Below are 18,885 nucleotides of genomic sequence, written 5' to 3' on the forward strand. Positions count from 1 at the left end.
ATCTGGACATAGTTTGATTTTTTTTTTTTTTTTTTTTTTTTTCATTTTAAAGGAGGCTGTCATTCCTTTAAATTTGTGTCTTATTTGTAAAATTAAAAGGTTTTTAAAAAAAAAACGCCAATCAGATGGAGACTTGAACAGCGCTGTGCTGTAATAATGGATGACTGTCTCTAGATGGCGCTGCACCAAAACACTGAACCATGCCGTGAAAAGGGACGGAGCTCTGCGCGTGCGCACTAAGTCACGCATGCGCGCTGCGACTCGCCACCCGGGTGCGGAATTGGGCAGTGACAAACCCTTCTGTTGTCTTCACATTTTCCTCATTTTCTCGCTTTTACAGGGAAATAATGGAGGAGTTCAGTTCCGGAGATGAGGTAAATCTGCGTAAACGTGTTGACTGATAGACAGAAAATAAGATCTATTCCACGTCCAGAGGCCGGAGCCCAAAAACAGCTGGCGTCAGACACTTCAATCGCATAATTAATCAAATAACATGATGATATAAGTTTAAGGAGTTAAAATGCTTCCATTAGTGTAATGTTTAAATCAGAAAAACGGTTCGTTGTGAACAGTAATATTGTGATCCTCTGCAGTCATGTAGAATCGGGATTTCCGGGTGTGGCTGAGTGACGTTGCTATGGAGAATGTTTGTTTATGAAAAGGTAGCGGTGCGTGACTAGCAACAAATCTGTGTCTGAAATAGTGTCCTGTCCCTTACTCCCTGTCCCCTACTACTTACTCCCTAGCCCTTACTCCCTGTCCCCTATTGCTTACTTCCAATCCCCTACTCCCAATCCCTTACTCCCTATCCCCTACTACTTACTCCCAATCCCCTACTCACTATACCCTACTCCCTATCCCTTACTCTATATCCCTTACTCCCTACTTCCTGTACCCTACTCTATATCCCCTACTGCTTACTCCCAATCCCCTACTCCCTCTCCTCTACTCCCTATCCCTTATCCCCTACTCCCTACTCTATATCCCTTACTCCCTACTCTATATCCCCTACTGCTTACTCCCAATCCCTGTACAGAATAGTTTTTAATCTATCTTGTTCTTGTGTGCATACTCTTCTGTGCTGTAACCCTGCTGTTGCTAAATGCAATTTCCCCACTGCGGGACAAATAAAGGAATATCTTACATCTACTACTTACTCCCAATCCCTTACTCCCTGTCCCCTATCCCCTACTACTTACTCCCAATCCCCTACTCACTATACCCTACTCCCTATCCTTTACTCCCTTTCCCTTACTCTATGTCCCCTACTCCCTACATCCTATCCCTTACTCTATATCCCTTACTCCCTACTCCCTATCCCTTACTCTATATCCCCTACTCCTTACTCCCTGTCCTCTAGTCCCCTAGTCCCCTATCCCCTACCACCATGCCCTACTCCCTTACTTATTGCATTATGGGTGTTCAAGATTCTTAACCCTGGTGCTGCAGTACTCCCTCTCCTGAGCATTTTTAGTGTTTCCCTGCTTTCTGAGTTGGGGTGTGTGTGTGTGTGTGTGTGTATTTAGTTATCATGGTTGGAAAATGAGTTAATCTAAAACTAAAAACAGCTCTCTCTAATATTAACTTTAATAAATCCAGGAAGTTCTGTTAATATGATGCACTGTATTTCAAATCTACATCTGGAAGAGTGGAAAGTGGCTCTGGTAATTTAATAGAGTATTTGCCTAAAGTTTCTAATGTTCACGTGATTACAGGGATATTCTTTTACTCGGGACGTTTAACTAGCTGTAAAAAGTTGGAGAACCCCTGCATCATCTCGTGTGCTTTCAGTTTCTCCATTATAAATTTAGACACGTTATAAAATGATATAAACTCCCTAACTTCTATAGAGTATTGCGAATAGGGACATGCTTCAGGTTTATTTTTAAACATATTCAGGCAGCTCTAATAGCGAGCTCAGGAGCAGGTAAATATTATGTGCTTTGTTATTATGCGTGTTTGGAAGCTCTGTGTAAAGATGTAGGAACAGCGCGGCATGTTATTGAGTCCTGACAGAAACGAGCAGGAGTGATTTCATCTTCTCCATGTTTTGTCTTTCTTTTTCTTAGGTTGGATTCAGTCCTGATGATGCAAGTAACGCAGTAAAAGAGGTAACTCGCATCAGCAACACGAGGAAAACGGCATTGAATCCACTCGTTCTGTCCTGGATGATGTGTACATGTTATGAGTTGATTTATTATGTATCAGATCCCAGGTCTATACCAAGTACTGAAGGATTAGCAGTTACTTTTTAAAAACATGCTTTATTTTCATGTGTGTGTGTGTGTGTGTGTGTGTGTTGGACAGTGCATTGAAGGTGTAATTGGAGGCGTGGATTACAGCCAAAACAAAGTGAACCAGTGGACAGCGAGCATTGTAGAGCACTCTCTCACTCAGCTGGTTAAACAGGCGAAAGCTTTTAAGTACATTGGTAATGATGTCTTCATTTGTGCAAGAATTAAACATTTCGCATAAAAATATCCTGACTTATTCTAAACTGCGTGTATACGTGTGTGTGTGTGTGTGTGTGCGCGTGTCCTTTAGTTAACTGCGCTATAATGCAGAAGAGTGGCGCAGGACTCCACACGGCCAACTCCTGTTACTGGGACACCACCACTGACGGTAAGTGATGGGGGGCGTTAGGTATGTGTTTAACCATCTGTGTGCAAAATATGGAGAAATTCGTAGCATTAGTGCTGAGTATTTCTACATTTTAGATGCCTTAGGGAGTTAAAAGGACATTAAAGGACGCTGGACAAGGACGCAATTTGGGTTTGGCATTTTCATACCATCCGAGTCCAGCTCGAAGAAGGATTTTTAATAGAGGAGTTATAGTTAGGGCTTTGACGTGGAATAATATCGAAAATCCACAGTATGATAACCGTATGACACAATTTTTCAGTTATCAGTGTCTCTTTACAGACTTTTTTTTTTGATTGTAGTTCATTCGTATGTAAAAACAATGTAGCTTAATTGCAAATCAGCTTAAGATCGGTCAGCTTGATGCTATCTGGTTTGTCTGAATTTGCAAAATATGATCATTAACATACACAAAAGGTGTATAATCAATTATGTAAACATCAGGCGGAGTAAAGATCACTGTTAAGCATATGAGAGAGATAGAACTTTATTCATCCCGAGGGCAATTCTTGTGCCAGAGGTTGCTCAAACAGACACATCACAACAATGTAGGAATAAAAGACAATATAGTAATAAATGAAGTAGTAAAAATAACCACAGTGTGTAATAGAATAGGAAAAAAAGTGAGATACTTTAGTTAAAAATAAGCAAGTACACAAAAAATAAGTGGAAAAGTAGAAAGTGACATTACACACGATATTGCACTTTATGCACGTTGAATAAACTCACGTTGTGTTTTTTCCACCTAAAGAAATATTTTTCCATATAATGCAGTAACAAAACAGGAGCAAAATGTCCACCAATCCATCACTAACGACCATTTAGAGTACCCCTTTGTTTGTTTGTTGTGTTTATACCACAGTGATGATAAATTCTGGGAACTGATTGGTCAGAAAGTGTCGATTAATTTTCTATAACAGCAGCTCTGACTGAAGTTCTTGGTGCAAGACAAATCACAGGTTTATATGAACGCACTCGTTCTAATACGTTCTTGTTTCTATAGCAACATCTCATGCACGGGGGGCTTGTATGGTCCAGACGCTTCATGTAATCTAAGACTAATAAAAACTCTTAAAAATACTTCTTTATTTAATGAAGAAAATATGTAATCATTGATTAGTAGACATTGGTTTAACATTTATGGAAGGAGTCTCCAGTGTCAGTCTCAAGCAATAATCGAGGACTTTCTCGTTTATAATTTCTTGCTGCTTTTTTTTTTTTTTTTTTTTTTGGTGTAATTAACGTGCAGAGAAAAGAAGAGAGGCTAGTAATGGAAGAATTGTTTACAGCTGCTATAACATGTAATTTACAGGTACAAACTAACTAGTTTTATGGATGTTCCCCACCATTAAATATAACTATAACTGGATAAAACGAATAATGTGCTGTTCTTTAAGCAATTCGTCATTTTAATTCTTGAGTAAGTGCTGTGGTATTGTAGGAATAAAACCCTTTGGGACGTTCTGTTACAGGAAAATAACCAACTCCGGGCTGGGAACAGTAACTGCGTTGCCTCAGAAAGCATGGAATAATTGTTTATAGCTGCTATAAAATAAATCATCCTATAACAGGATAATGTTGATTATTTTAACAGTATCCTATGTTATAGGATTATTTTCCTGTAACGGCATCCTGTCGCAATGTGTCTCATTCAAGTCAAGTGGAGTTTGTCATTTCAGCCATATACAAGTACATAGTGAAAGGAAACAACGTCTCTCCAGGACCAAGGTGCTACATAAGACAAACACAGAACAACACAGAACTACAAGGGTCTACATAAATTTATACATAAAGTGCACAAGTACAAACAGAACAAGACAGTACAATGACTACTGGGATAGACAATGGATGCAATAAGTCCCAGTGCAGCACTGACCAGTACACAGCTCTGTTTGAAAGTGAATCCAGTGAGAATAGTGCAAAGAGTACAAGAGTACAATACAAGTAGCTGAAAAAGTGTAAACATAAGAGTAGCAGCCTATGCACGGTATAATAAATAGTGTTAGTGTAATGTAATGTGCAAAAACATGCTAAAAAAAAAATTCCAAAGAGGATGGAGGCTGCTCAGTTGTGTGTGTATATATGTGTGTGTGTGTGTTCCTTCAGTCCAGTTTCTGACTATTGAGGAGTCTGATGGCAACTTGTTTCCTTAACACCCTGCTTAGGCTTTAATGATTTTCATTTAAACTGAACTTTTGCCACAAACAAACCAAGATATATTTTGTTTTGTAGTTAAGACTACTAGTTCAAAATTTGCAAATGCAGCTGACAAGTAATGTCACTATGAAAAGTCGACACTTGTGCGGCGTACTGTGTGATGACCGTACGGTCAGCTGGGGATGTTTGTAATCTTGTCTTTTTTTTTTTTTCTTTTTTCTTTCTCTGTAGGAAGCTGCACAGTCAAATGGGAGAATCGCACCATGTATTGTGTTGTTAGCGTGTTTGCCGTGGCTTTGTGAATCAAGGCCATGCTGCAGCATGCCAAGAGACCAACACATCTCACACACACACACACACACACACACACACACACACACACACACACACACACACACACACACACACCCCACCAGGTGGCACTATGAACTTATTTCAGTCTAATGAAGCAGAGTGTTATTAAAGCCCCGTGTTGTTGGGCTTACGACCGGCCGGCTGAGTTCACCTGCCCGCAGTACTTTAATTTTGTAACATAAAGGCTTATGTTTGCCAGACATCATTTTTATCTCTTAACGTTTTGTGTAGAAAGACTGTAAATGCATTGTGTAGTAGTTAGCATAAATGTGTTTGTTCAGGTTGAATTAAATCCAATGTTGTATAACTGAGGACATGCTTCTTTAATTCCTTCTCTTTATACAGTATTAAATTCCTTAATAACACACAAATAAAAATATGCAAGGAAATTAATCAGATATGAAGCTCAACTATTGACTTTTTTTTATTTTTAAGTTTTATATTCATCAATCCTTGTACAAGGTTTATAGAAAGTCCTAGATGTTATTTGTTCATCTGGATAAAATGGGTATTACATTAAATTTGTTTTCAGAAACAAAACAAAATGATATTTCTATTATATCAGGAAAGCATTAAGAGTCACTACCTGTTCACAGTGTGCACAAAATCTCACAATATACTGTAGTTTACAGTGTGAATAGTGTGCAGCTGTAACAGCAAATCATTTTTTTTAAATGATTGTTTTCTCTTTATATTCATTTATGAATGGCTTAAGAATAAACCTGATTTGTGTCATTCACTATTTCATTATGATGGTGAGAAGATTTTTCTATCTAACAGCATTGTTTAAAAGAAAGGACACCATTTGAACTTTTATTGCGATTTGTCCACAAGTTCATTTGACATTACTGCAGATTTGCTTCCTAATTTCCACAACTCAAAAGCAAAGAGGAAATAAAATTTTGAAAGTCCATTATTGGTGTGAATACTAGGCAGCTATTTCTAAAAACACTTCTGCAACAAAATCCTGTGATTTCACCATGTTAGAAGAAAAAATATATATATATATGGAATGAAGACTTTTGAAAATTGACAATTTCAATTGAAAATGACAGTGTAATATTGTCTATTTTTGGTCTTACCTAAAGAAAAGGGTTTTATTTTTTGCCCCAAATCCTGGAATTAAGTTAAACTAGTCTCATTTGTGGCAGAATGGTTTGTAGGGCTTGTTACATCTATACATACAGATTGGAGTGTATGTAATGTAAGGCAAAAAAAAATTAAAAATCTGCAGAGTGAAAACGAAAAGCAAGTATGATGAGCAATTACGAATTTCATAGCCAACATACATCAGTGCAAAACAATTATTTTTGAGCCATTTATATCAACATTACAGCTTTTCATATCTCATACTGTAGCAAAAGCTTCAAGATTAACACCTTTATATGCTGTCATATAAGGGATTTTAGCAACCTAGCATGGTTCTGACATTCTTTCGCCTCATCCTTTAATCATAACGTTATAGGAATGCTATGGGTTTTTTTTTTTTTTCCAAACTATTTATAACTTTTAAACTTTATCCAGTGCATCTGTAATATGTGTGATGATTACTTCAACAGGCAATGATTAACACATTTCCTTGCACAGAAGAAAGAAAAGAAAAGAAAACCAATTTCCTCAAAACTCTCATAAATTGGAAGTCAGATGCTGGCACTCCATAAACATTATTTATAATACTGTCAATTAATTTTCTATAACTCAAGCTTGGATAGCTCTAATATTAATGTGCTTATAATGTGTTATTATTTCTAGAGTGATGACTTACACAGGGTGTAGCAGATGCTGAAGTTTTCTGTGAGGAAGTGTTTCTTTAGAAGGGTTTTTTTGTTTTTTTTTGAGAAAACGAGGGCGGTAAAGGAACGGCTGGTCACAGCTGTTATAAAGTAAGTGACAAGAGGAACTGAATTGTTCCACAACAGTAAATGTCACTATAAATGGATAAAAATGTATGACGTCGTTCTTTAATAAATAAAAAATTGTCTGTATTACTAAATTGCTGTAGTATAAGAGGAATAAAACACTTCCTGACGTGCGGTTACAGAAAAACAATCAGTTTGGGGGTGGTAGTAGTAAAGCTGCTTTGTGTCCTGGCACGTCACACCACCATGTTGTTGAACATTATGCCGTGTTACGTTTTATTCCTTCCTCAGATAGAACTACTGTTTCAGGGGGAAGATTTTGTAGCTATGTGTTAGCATTTAAAGCTTATAGTAAAGATGACATTGTGCTGTTTTCCACCTTCTGCCCTGCCAAAATCTTCAGAATTAAGATGTAAGACACCGGAATTGCTTATCGCAACTCCAGTGTTTAAATCCTGGATTTATTTCATCACATATTTTAAACACATATCAATGAAGTTCAGTAGCTACCCTTAAATTTCCATTATAAGTATGTTTTGAGTAAACTTTTTTTTTTTCTTCTTCTGTGGTCATCACACATACACTACAAATTAGTTGAGTAGAGATGAGATTATTGAAGTTGTATCCCCGCCTAGCCATCTCCAAGATTAGAAGTTCTCCTTGTTGAAAATGAATTCGGCTCCAGCCTGCGACTGGTGGAGACATTGTTTTTCTAAGGCTTTTGCCAGAGGAGTCGGTCCACAGAGAAACACCCCGACTTTAGACCTGTAGGAAGGAGAAAAAGAGAGAAATTAGTGCTGTGTGTAAATACAGACAGATATCTAATTTCTTAAGATTTGTGCACAATGCAATAAAGAGTGTTGCAGCATTGTATTCAACTAAAATTACGCAGATCTGGATAAGTGATTAGTTCACTAGATAAATAAATGTATTTCATTTATTTAGTATGCTGTCATAAAACCAAGCCAGAGAGGGTGAATGGAATAAAAATTTTTATGAAAGTCTTTGCTTTCTTGATAAGGTACCTTCAGCTAAATTATTTACAGAAATGCATCTGATTGGCTGCAACAAGCCCATTGAAACCAGCGATGGGTAAAACCTAAGGTCAGGTTTGGTCACAGGTTGATCAGTTTTGCGACAGTATTTTTCCAGCGCTCGGCCTCGATTCACTGAAATGCTTCGCTAGAACTGTGGTTCAACATTGCCCACCCCCTGTTTAATCCTATAGGAAATCTTTTAACACTAACGTTATTAGTCAGACACTAATGAAGACTGTGACATACCCTGGGTGACTGGTGGCGATAGTGTTAAACTCGTTGTCCCAGTTGGGTTTTCCGTACAGTGTTTTTTGCTTCAGGCCAGTGATGGGGTCGTTTTCTGCTTCATGGTGAACTCTGAAGTGAGCAGCCTTCACAAAGATGATTATTAAAAGGTTAAAAACAAAAAGAGTACATTGTGAGACCTGGAAAGCCATTACTGTTTATATGGAATACAAAATGTGGTCCTATTACACCTATAAGATGCCATTAAATAGAAACATTCAATCCTACTGTATGCCTAAAAATATTGGGAGTGGACAAAGCCTTTGCATGAATACATATTTTCTAAAGAAAAAAGATCATTCAATTTATTTGTATTGCGCTTTTAACAATGGACATTGCCACAAAGCAGCTTTAGAGAAATTTATGAAATTTATGAATTTAAATCATCCATTTTGTGTATTTTCTTGTTCCACATTATGCTTTTGTACTTTTGTGGAAGTGTATCTAACCTCTGTCTCCTTCCAGCGAGTGAGGTAAATGTTGTAATTGAGAAAGTCACCCATGTTTTTCTCGCTCATCTGGCGCTCCAGGGACTGTAGCAAGTCTGCAAACCACTCAAACGCCTGTGTCTCCGGACACAGCCAATAAAAGTAGATCTGCCAGGGTCAAAAGGTCAGAGAAACAATAATATAGTTAAAGCTAGAAGGCCTTTACATATTGACAGGGATGTCACACTGAGGGGGTGAAGCATTATACAGTTTAGTATTTTCCCTGATCTACTCATTTAGTTTTCAATGCAATTAAATTGTTATTGTGCTTTAACTAAAGCAGCTTTACAGAGATCTGGATGTACATTTAGATCCCTAATGAGCAATGCTCAATAGTATATAGCTCAATAGTATGAGAGTGGCAGAACTCCCTGAGTTAAATAAGAATTAACTAAGAATAAAACTCCCTAAGAGGAAAAACTTCCTGAGATGACACGAGGAAGAAAGCGTAGGAGGAACCATACTCAAAGCGGAACTTGTCCCCTTCTGAGCGACACCAGATAGAGGGATTATAAAATATTACAGTATACCGCTGTAGAAGAGTAAAGTCGAACAGGACTAAGTGTGCTGAAAGGATGTTCAGTATAAAAGCAGAATGAGAGTGAATGAGAGTCCTGGGATGAGCACAGGACAGTCTTTATGATTACAGCAGCAGTTCTTAGGTACAAAATCAACAGTATCTAGGTGAGATTATCTACTGAAGCAAGCATGAGACTTGGGCATAAAGTGTTTTTTGGGAAGTACCAACCACAACAGCAATATGGGACACCTCCACTATGATATAGATCAGTTATGTTACATCACTGAAAACTAAATAATCTACTTGGAAGAAAGAAAAACCATTTCAAACAAATCGAATCCTCTTCACAGCCGATAGTCTTTTTCTGCATTTCTAGAGCATGAGCAGTGAAAGCATATTCTTATTTTCTTATTTACATCTATAAGAAACAGGGGACAGTGCCAAACTTCCAAGCTGCCAAACTTGTAATTCATTAAAACTGAGGAAGCCTCACCTTTTTGGTGAACACATTGGTGTTTTGCTGTACAGTTTTGTACCACACAGACTTAAGGATGGATGCAAAGGGAGTTACACCGATGCCTGCACCCACCAGCATGACCACCTCGTAGCGAAACACATCTTCACTGGCTGTACCAAAGGGGCCGTCCACTGCGATCCTGCACACAGACACACAGTTAGGCTCAGCTGTCTGATCATGCAAATCAAGAATCTTATAATGTAATAATAATAATAATAATGGCACTATCTGGGGAACACTATGAGGTGGGAAGCCAGTCGATTGCAGGGCACCATGCACACACACATTCACACACGCCTTCTCAAGGGGCAATTTAGAGTAGCAATTTAGAGTTTTTGGGAGGTGGGAGGAAACTGGAGAACCCAGAGGAAACCCATATGCACACGTTCTCAAACATAGTGTGATCTTTGTGAAGGTTTTTTTTCTATATGCCAAAATATTTCAAAACATTATTTCTTAAAAGAGGTAGCAAAAAAAGTTTGTGATGATGAAATTCACGCTCAGTAACTGCCCCCTGCTCTCAGTGAAATCATTGCAAAAGTCTGCTTTAATCTGCTCACTTCTTCTTTCCAACAGCACAATATAACCCTGCTAAAGCCACATCCCCTTTTCACAAGCGTGTAGTTTCCCAATGAGCGACTGTTCCTTGCCCATACAACAGACCATTTCAGTGCACACACAGACATACAAATACATTAATAATGTTATGACTGTAAAGAGGCTTAATTCAATGCTACTAACGTTAACAACAACAGTAAAAACAGGTCAATCAACAAAACAAGCCGTTTGAGCTACCTGTGTATGAACAGTTCTCTATAAATATTTTTCTTCTTTCGACAGATTTTGAAAAAAAAAATTTCTTCTTCTTCTTATTATTATTGTTGTTATTATTAAGGTACTCAGTTTTTCATATTGCTCAGACATTTTGTGTCCAAAGTAACACCATATCCTTTTTTATATCCTTTTTTAATAATTCTTTTCATATTTTTTGTTTCTTTTGAGGCTTTGTGGTGCAATTCAAGTGGAATTCAGTTTATTCCTCCATCAGTAAAATATTAATTCTTACTTGGGAAGTTCCCAGGCCTCCTGAACTCCGCTCTTGTCCCCGCCGCATGCCTTGTACAGGGCATCGGTCCAGTCTCCAACGATACGGATATGGATACTGAAGTGGTCTTCCTCGGGGGCAGAGGTCAGGGTGAAAGGATGCCACTCCAGATGCGAGATGGATGGACACTTCAGGAAGACGTACTGACCCACCTCCATTTTAAAGCCCTTCTTCTTCAACTGCAGCTCCAGGGTCTTTGATGGATGCATCACTACCTGGTGGGCAAGAAACATTGAGCCATATGGTAAGGGCTAGATTCTTAGGACATCTCAGAACAAAGATCTTTATTGGCTAAGCAAGCAAAGAGCTTCCCAACATGGCTTCTTTCTCAGAAAACATGGACAACTCCAGAATTTCAGAGCAGTTATGGCCTGGATTTTCCTTTGTACTATTAGGGCACTAACTCAGAAAACAATAACATATGTATGATACTATTTTACCAAGTTTAACATTGCTATTCAGTTGTGTGTTATGTACTCTACTCACTAATATGATGGATGTTTTGCACAATCTATGCTTGTCCACTCTATTTTTGTGATTTTCTTTAGTGCACAGGTGATCAATAGAGACATCAGTCTCAATCATTTAGAGACATCAGTCTCAATCATTTATCTCAGCATGCATTACTGAGAATCAAATGAAATGTTCTGGTTGTAATTATTGTGCTGAATGTCATTTCCACTGACCTTGGTGATAACCACCTTCTGCTGCGAGCGGTAGATTCGCACAAACATCTCACACACATACAGGATCATCGGCCCAATGACCCACTTCCATGTCTGTGAATAAAGCATTATGCAATGTTGGAAATCACGTCATGGTCATGGTAAAACAATACAAGGACAATAAATGCAAATAAGGAATGGATTTTAAAAAAATATGAAAATCAGTCTAATTTTTACATACAGTATACAACTTCATATAAACTGTCTTAATAAAACTCAAGTTTAAGAGCCAGGGTCAGAAAAAGGTTATTAAAGACATAAAATGGTAAGTGTGTCCAATCAACAGGTCTAAGGTGCAGCAAAAGGAAGGAGGGTGGAGCTTAAAGAGTGCAACAAGACAATAGTCCAAAATAAAGTACAAATCAATGTCAGGTTATATAGGAATAAAAAGTAGAAGCTTAATGACCAGTCAAGTCAATCACCAGCCATCAGCTTGTGTGCATTTGACTTCCTGAAGTCAAGATCTGAAGGCAAATGAGCCTGAAACTAGTTTTCAGGAACTGAAAATGGATTGTTTATAGGCCTGGTAGGGCAATTTCAGGAAAAATACCCTGCATCTGGTAATGTTTAAGACTTTAGCTAAACATTAATTGTGACATTGTCTATTGTTATAAGTGCTTTATAAATAAAATTGAATTGGATGAATTGCAAAAAAATGAAAGCCATATTACATGTGATGAATGTATGTAAGATTATAAGATTAGCAATTTAATCTTATAATTATTATTTCATTTAAAACTAATGCATTGTAATACAGACTTAGTATATATGTGTGTGTTTCACTGAATGTTATTGGGTGTATTTGTATCAGTAGGCTTGTGTAATGACTGAAAATTGGTTTACCCCTGGTGGATTTCCTGCAAATTCCGGCTTAGGACAGTCAGGGTCGAGGCCCCATCTCTCAAACCGACTGCTACAATTTTTAGGGTTGTGATGCTTTACATTCTCAATGGTCTGCCCTCGTACAATACGACTGGCGAGTGACAACACAAACATGCAAACACATACAGAGGAAGGATGAGTGTTTACCAAATCACTGTGTTGCAAATGTCAGTGTGATACAAGTATAAGGTTGCGGTTGCTTCATTCCTTTGTTGGTCAAGACATGGCTGTTGGTCAACACTTAATACAAATAAAGCTGCATTTATAAACACATTGTTCAAGTAAGTACAGTTAAATGAATAAGAAGGAGAATAAAAAGTGTAGTGACAAGATTGAGAAATGCACGTCTGGACCCACTGATTGCTCTTGAGGGTGAGTTTAAGGGGTTAAAACATTATGTTCGGTTCAAAATGTTTTAATTAGTAGTTTTAACTAGATAGTGGATAACTTTCTTTTGGTGTGTTTATATATATTTTTGTAATTCAAACTCAGGTTACATCAGCATCATTATGTGTATTTTATCCAGTGATCCGTGTCTTTTAGGGACCACGAGTGAGTTTTATTCTCTACATTTCTACGTATTTTAGCTAGCTAGAATTAATAGGTTAGCTTGCTACCATCGGCCTTGGAGATGCACATAGCTTCAGAGAAATTCATTATGCTCACAGAAAGTCGCTACGGTAAAATACATTATAATTGCACAGCTAAAATAGAAAAAAATATAGCCTGCATACATTGCTAAATAACGCAATGTTTCAAAGTATCAGTCTATCACGCCCACACTTACCCAACCCCATGCAGCACCAGTCCAATGAAAAAGATGATAAAGAGGTGATGGGTGAACCAGAACACCTCAAAATAGGACCTGCGAATGACTTCCATGGAGGATGTAATGATGAGGATGAGGGCGAGGGTGATTACTACACCTGTCAGTCCTGCAATCGTAGTGAACATCACAATAGTCTGGCTCTGTGGCATGGCAAAGAATGGAAAAAAAAAACCACATGATTACCAAAACCAAGATTACATTTTTTTGTTACATTTTTTTTACTCATTTTATTTAACTAAAACTCTGTTCATGTTCAACGCATGTCCAATCTTTTAGTCGAGACAACATTCTATATGACATACTGTACATTCTGCATTGTAGGGGTAATGCGTGGTAGGAAATTAGTTTGGGTAAAAAAAAAATTAACCAACTAATGAACATAATTTCTAATTTCACTGGTTACTTTTATTACAAATATAAGTATTTCTTTAGTATTAAAGGCACAATTTACAATATTTAAAAGTGTTTCTATTCCTGTAAGAATCATAGAATTTCAAAGATAATAATAATAATAATAATAATAATAATAATAATAATAATCCTTTAAAATATTATCTCTGGACCCCTTCAGGCCAAGTCATAAGGCCATATGACCAATATTTGTTTTTTTGACAGGATATGATTCATTATTCTTAACAGATCTTCCTAACATATGACCACAGTGTAAACAGAGCATGACTGAGTGTGTGTGTGTGTGTGTGTGTGTGTGTGTGTGTGTGTGTGTGTGTGTGTGTGTATGAGAGAAAGCCTGAGACTTTCCTTCATCACTGTGACCAGTTCTAACAGAAGTTTCCCTGACCTCAAAGAGGAAACTTCACCCACAGTGTGACCATGTGAAGGGCTGCTGAACCACCACACTCATGTAGTCAACCCCGACTTCCAAACACTTATAACGTGTCTTAATATAATCACAAGATGCATCACTGATGCTCAAGATGGCAACACACTGTAATGTATTAAGATCCGGGGGGGGTGTAAACTTTTGAATAGGATGATCAGTGTAAATTGTTATTATTTTGTTTAAAGATCTTATTTTTTTTATTTAGTACTGCCCTTCAGAAGCTACATAAGATATTTACATGTTTCCCAGAAGACAAAATAATAACAATTTACACCGAACATCCTGTTCAAAAGTTTACACCCCCCTGGCTCTGAATGTATCGTGTTGCCTTCTTGAGCATCAGTGAATGTTTGCACCTTTTGTAATAGTTTTGATAGTGTATGAGTCCCTCAGTTGTCCTCAGTGTGAAAAGCTGGATCTCAAAATCATATAGCCGCTGTTGGAAATGAGTCAAATATGCAGAAGATGCTGGAAAACCAAAGAATGTGCAGAACCTGGAGGATTTTTCTTAAGAACAGTGGGCAGTTTAACTGCTCAGGACAAACAAGGGCCTCATGCACAACTATCACAAAACATAAAAACAGTCGCTGATCATCCAGGAAACAACACACAGTATTAAGACTCACACGTATGTAAACTTTTGAACTGGTTCATTTGTGTAAATTCAGTTATTATTGTGTCTTGTGGATTATATGTAACCATCTGTTATGTTATAGCTTATTCGAGGAAGTACTAAATAAAAAACAAAATGCAATTTTTATGATCCCTCTTATTTTTATTTTTTAAATGATTAACACTATGCAGATTCTGCAAGGCGTATGTCAACTTATGACCCCGATTGTAATTTGTAATGAAAATTATTGTATTAAATTAGAAAAGAATGCAAAATAGAAGCATTATTTTGCATACAGTGAGTCTCAGACTTTCGGAGCCCACGTTTGTAAGGCAAACATAATCCAGATACACGTTTGACTCCACACAGCTCCAAATTCTTAATCTGTACTTTCCCATATCTACAAGGATTTCTCTTTATGATCACCTCTGGAATTTAAATATATGTATATGCTCCAGATAAGAACACACAGGCGTGGTCTACATGTGCTGCTCATTTTTAATCGTCTAGTTTGTTGTCTGATCTGACCACAATTTCCTAGGCATACAAAGGGGATTTGGTGGTTTAGTCATTTGAAATACCAATATTATATCCTCTTCTTTTTCAAAAAAATTGTAACTGGTATTAATATTTTTAACTGGATAGGAGTAGGTTAAGTGAAAGAATAGTGTAGTTTTGGTTCATTTTTTAATGTCAGCTACATGTGGGCCACACAAGGGACTGAACTCAGTCATAATAGAGTACTGTGCAAAAGTCTTGGCACCCTATATTTTTAGTACAAACTTTGTTATAGCTTTTTATTTTATGACTTCTACATTATTAATGCAGTACAAAAAATATTTTGGATTCCAAACTGTAAGGCGGTAGGTGCCTTCTCAGGCAGATCCGCGGCCACCTACACGGGCTTTTATAACGCAGCGATCTCAGGAAGGTAATCAGCGTCAACGTGCAGCACCTGGCCACGCCTCTTTATAGGCCCTCGGATTGCATCACTCCGCGTGCGGATATAGATCTGTGCCAGGTAACAGAGTAGAGCCACGCTACTCTGATCGGTGGTTTGGATATGTTAACAACAACAACAACAACAAAATATTTAGGTTTAGAAAGAAAAGGAAAGGGAGAGAAATTATTGAGGGAAAGAAAGAAAAGGGAACTCAGGATTAAAGAGGAAGTAGGCACAAAACTAAAGAGGAGGACAGACTGAGAATAAAGATTATAAAGTAAAGAATAAAGCCCAGATAAAAATTCAGCCATCTTAAGTTAGAGATTGTTTTTTTGTCTCATTTGGTGCCTTTAAGTTCAGCCAGAAGGAAGGACAGGAAGTTTTGAGTTGTGTTTTTGAGTTCAGTCGTTGGCTCTGAGCTTCCCGATCCAGTTTCAAAAGCACTGCAACACTCACAAATTCCTTACAATAGTATTAGCTCACTGGGTAACGTTACCGCTTGCGGTTCATAACCTCTTCGGTTCGTGTCCCGCTCATAACGCAAACATTAGTTTTCCACCACAAAATTAAATGTTAGTGTTCAAAATGTTTGTATGTCAATAAAGAAAGCAGCAGATTACATAAGAGACACTTTTCAGACAAAAATCATAATGAAGGCTGCTGGGTTTTGCTGCGAAAATAAGCGAGTGTGACAGTTAAAGTCTCCAGAAGAACTGTGGCTGCTTCTGCAAGATGCTCAGTAACACTTACAGCTCATTTCCTTATAAAACTGCACTAATTGTACCTGAGACTAAATTTTTTTAAAGCAAAGGGTTGTAACACCAAATATTGACTTTGTTTCATTTATTACTTTTTACTGCTTTTTATAGTATTTTTTTAATGTAGAAACATTTAATTTCATTATTTTTGAAGGCATCTTTACTGTACAGTATTTCTTTGCATGTGCCTAAGACTTTTGCACAATACTGTATATTCCATGTGTGTGTGTGTGTGTGTGTGTGTGTGTGTGTGTTGCTGTAGCCTTATACTCACTGTCTCCCTGGATCGGATGGGGTTGAGGTAAGACTCATTGCCCTTGTTGCCAATCAGAGACAGAACGTGGGGCAGTGACTTGTTGTTGCCCTCCCGCTGAGCAGACTCGAAGCGCTCGAAATTAAAAAGATGAGCGATGGTGTGTACCGCTGATAGAAACACGAGAGAGAGCTGGTAATAGAGCTGACAACTCTTTAAGAAAGCAATTGTTGTTTTAGCTCTGATGTAGTGTATATAAGCAGATTGAAGTTCACATGGTACCTGTGTGGAAGGCAATCATGTAGGCCACCAGTTTGTGGAAAGTGATGTTCCTGTCTAGTTGACGCGCAGCCGTACGGCTACAACACTACCCAAACATCCAAACACAGTGTTAGTGTTAGTTAGTTTTCCTTGTTGCATTTGCAATGCTAATGAATTCATTGTGACTGAGTTTTTGAGTGTGACTGAGGCCCCATCTGACCTGTATGGTGCCTCGGAGGAAGGACAGAAGGTTGCGGCAGACAGGCAGGAGGATCAACATGCAGTTAAAGTTCAGACACGCAGCTGGAGCTCTCGCCCAGGGCAGAGCATGCTGCGGAGACACATATGGGAAATGAGAATGACAAAGGTGGGTCGTAAAGTTCACTTCGTATAAAGAAACAGTAAATGAGAGAGAGAAGTGATACGTTTTGCTGTATGTACTTTAAGCTCTAAGACGTGCTTTGCTGCATGTTCTGTGTTCTGTGATGCAAGACAAAAGCAGAATTGATGCCATTTTACAATAATGTATTATATTATGAATTAAAAAGCACAGTCATGACGACGTGTTATGCATTTCAGCTTTTCCTGAAGAACTGTGGAATTAAATTTTCAAGAATTTTTTTGTTTGGTGTTGATGCTGAGCCAGAGTTTCAGTACTGGAAAGTCACTATTATATAGTGTTTCAGTACTGGAAAGCCAATATGATGTAGAGCATCAGTACTGGAAAACCACTATTATAGCCTATATAATTATATTACAGCTCTTCACTTGTAAATCTATGTCTGGCTCAGCTCATCTATAGGCCAGACATATTTTTTTTTTTTTTTTTTGGTTTATTGGTTATGTTTCGGGGGTTTTGTATATGTTGGATTAATAATATCAACATTCTAAAAGCCAAATAAGTAAGCTGGTGGTTCTTTAATGCAAACAGAAAAATATTTGGCAATGGTAGCCATGAGTTTGTCTTTTCTGCAAGAAAAAAGGTTTATACCTATTTTATTAATCAATATATTTTTTATTAATTTAATTGACACATTACTATTAAAAGGCGTACTAGTAACAAACATGAAGATTGTTTCATTTTAATTTATTTTGATATCATTTAGCTGTGTTTTCTCTTGTTCTAATTAACAATCTCTGAATAACAAAATATGTAAAATTCATGGTAAAATAACACAAGTACTGTATAAAAAGCATTATACTTTTTCTTGAACTGCAAAATGACATTGCCGTAAAATTTAAAGATTTATTTTTACAGTGCAAGCACTACAATAACGATTTGTGTAATATAAAAATGTTCTCATCATACAGCATACTGTCAATTCCTGAATTTAGGGATTCAGTGAACACCCTTGCTTAGTGAGTGAATACTGTATGTACACACTTAAAGCACGAATACTCAGCCTTACCCCGAGGATGACTCTGCTGTAATAGAAACGGTCGACCAAAAATGCCATGTAGAAATGGACAAAGAGGAAAGCATTGATTCCAAGCCATACCAGCTAAAGAGAAAACAGCAAGTCACAACACGTTTAAAACGTTGAGTGTTCAATAATATTTAAACATGAATACTGTAAAGTATTATAATAATAACTGTATCTATAACTGTGTAAATATATAACAGGAATCATATTCAGAAACAAAAAACTCACAATAACAAAGATGGATAGTCCTTCATTTGCTGCAAAGTTGCCCATGCTGAAAGAACAGATGAGAGTGTGTGTGTGTGTGTCTGTGTGTGTAAAAGCGACAGAGTGAGGTACAGAAGTGAAAGTCATCTGGTATTTAAGGCAGAGAGTCATGGAGGAAGTTGAATAG

General features: G+C 37.4%; 2 protein-coding genes across 2 annotated transcripts; one reads left to right on the forward strand and one right to left on the reverse strand.

Annotated features, from left to right (window-relative positions):
* Positions 1 to 226: 226 nt before the first annotated feature.
* Positions 227 to 5,549, forward strand: dynlt3 (dynein light chain Tctex-type 3). Its single transcript, XM_026947787.3, has 5 exons — positions 227 to 374; positions 2,070 to 2,111; positions 2,308 to 2,431; positions 2,545 to 2,622; positions 5,029 to 5,549. Exons 1-5 carry the CDS (start codon positions 348 to 350, stop codon positions 5,097 to 5,099), a joined length of 342 nt encoding a protein of 113 aa, XP_026803588.1. The 5' UTR covers positions 227 to 347; the 3' UTR covers positions 5,100 to 5,549.
* Positions 5,550 to 5,950: 401 nt separating this feature from the next.
* On the reverse strand, positions 5,951 to 18,859 carry LOC113547443 (cytochrome b-245 heavy chain). The gene is made up of 13 exons (XM_026947786.3): positions 18,720 to 18,859; positions 18,477 to 18,569; positions 17,288 to 17,398; positions 17,089 to 17,173; positions 16,828 to 16,976; positions 13,357 to 13,538; positions 12,531 to 12,660; positions 11,649 to 11,741; positions 10,924 to 11,177; positions 9,834 to 9,996; positions 8,782 to 8,928; positions 8,294 to 8,418; positions 5,951 to 7,775 (listed from the first exon to the last, which is right to left on the reverse strand). Exons 1-13 carry the CDS (start codon positions 18,843 to 18,845, stop codon positions 7,658 to 7,660), a joined length of 1,776 nt encoding a protein of 591 aa, XP_026803587.3. The 5' UTR covers positions 18,846 to 18,859; the 3' UTR covers positions 5,951 to 7,657.
* Between the last annotated feature and the right edge of the window lie 26 nt (positions 18,860 to 18,885).

This window comes from Pangasianodon hypophthalmus, chromosome 25 (assembly GCF_027358585.1).
Source record: "Pangasianodon hypophthalmus isolate fPanHyp1 chromosome 25, fPanHyp1.pri, whole genome shotgun sequence".
Taxonomy (NCBI): domain Eukaryota; kingdom Metazoa; phylum Chordata; class Actinopteri; order Siluriformes; family Pangasiidae; genus Pangasianodon; species Pangasianodon hypophthalmus.

What these genes read in the sequence shown, in the direction of transcription:
- dynlt3 (XM_026947787.3), top strand. Translation starts at nt 348, where the DNA reads ATGGAGGAGTTCAGTTCCGGAGATGAG. An exon ending in AGTTCAGTTCCGGAGATGAG is followed by an intron (nt 375 to 2,069) that starts GTAAATCTGCGT and finishes TCTTTTTCTTAG; the next exon opens with GTTGGATTCAGTCCTGATGA. An exon ending in CTGGGACACCACCACTGACG is followed by an intron (nt 2,623 to 5,028) that starts GTAAGTGATGGG and finishes CTTTCTCTGTAG; the next exon opens with GAAGCTGCACAGTCAAATGG.
- LOC113547443 (XM_026947786.3), bottom strand. Translation starts at nt 18,845, where the DNA reads ATGACTTTCACTTCTGTACCTCACTCTGTCGCTTTTACACACACAGAC. An exon ending in GACTATCCATCTTTGTTATT is followed by an intron (nt 18,570 to 18,719) that starts GTGAGTTTTTTG and finishes TTTTCTCTTTAG; the next exon opens with CTGGTATGGCTTGGAATCAA. An exon ending in AGAAGGTGGTTATCACCAAG is followed by an intron (nt 11,178 to 11,648) that starts GTCAGTGGAAAT and finishes CTTGCCCACCAG; the next exon opens with GTAGTGATGCATCCATCAAA.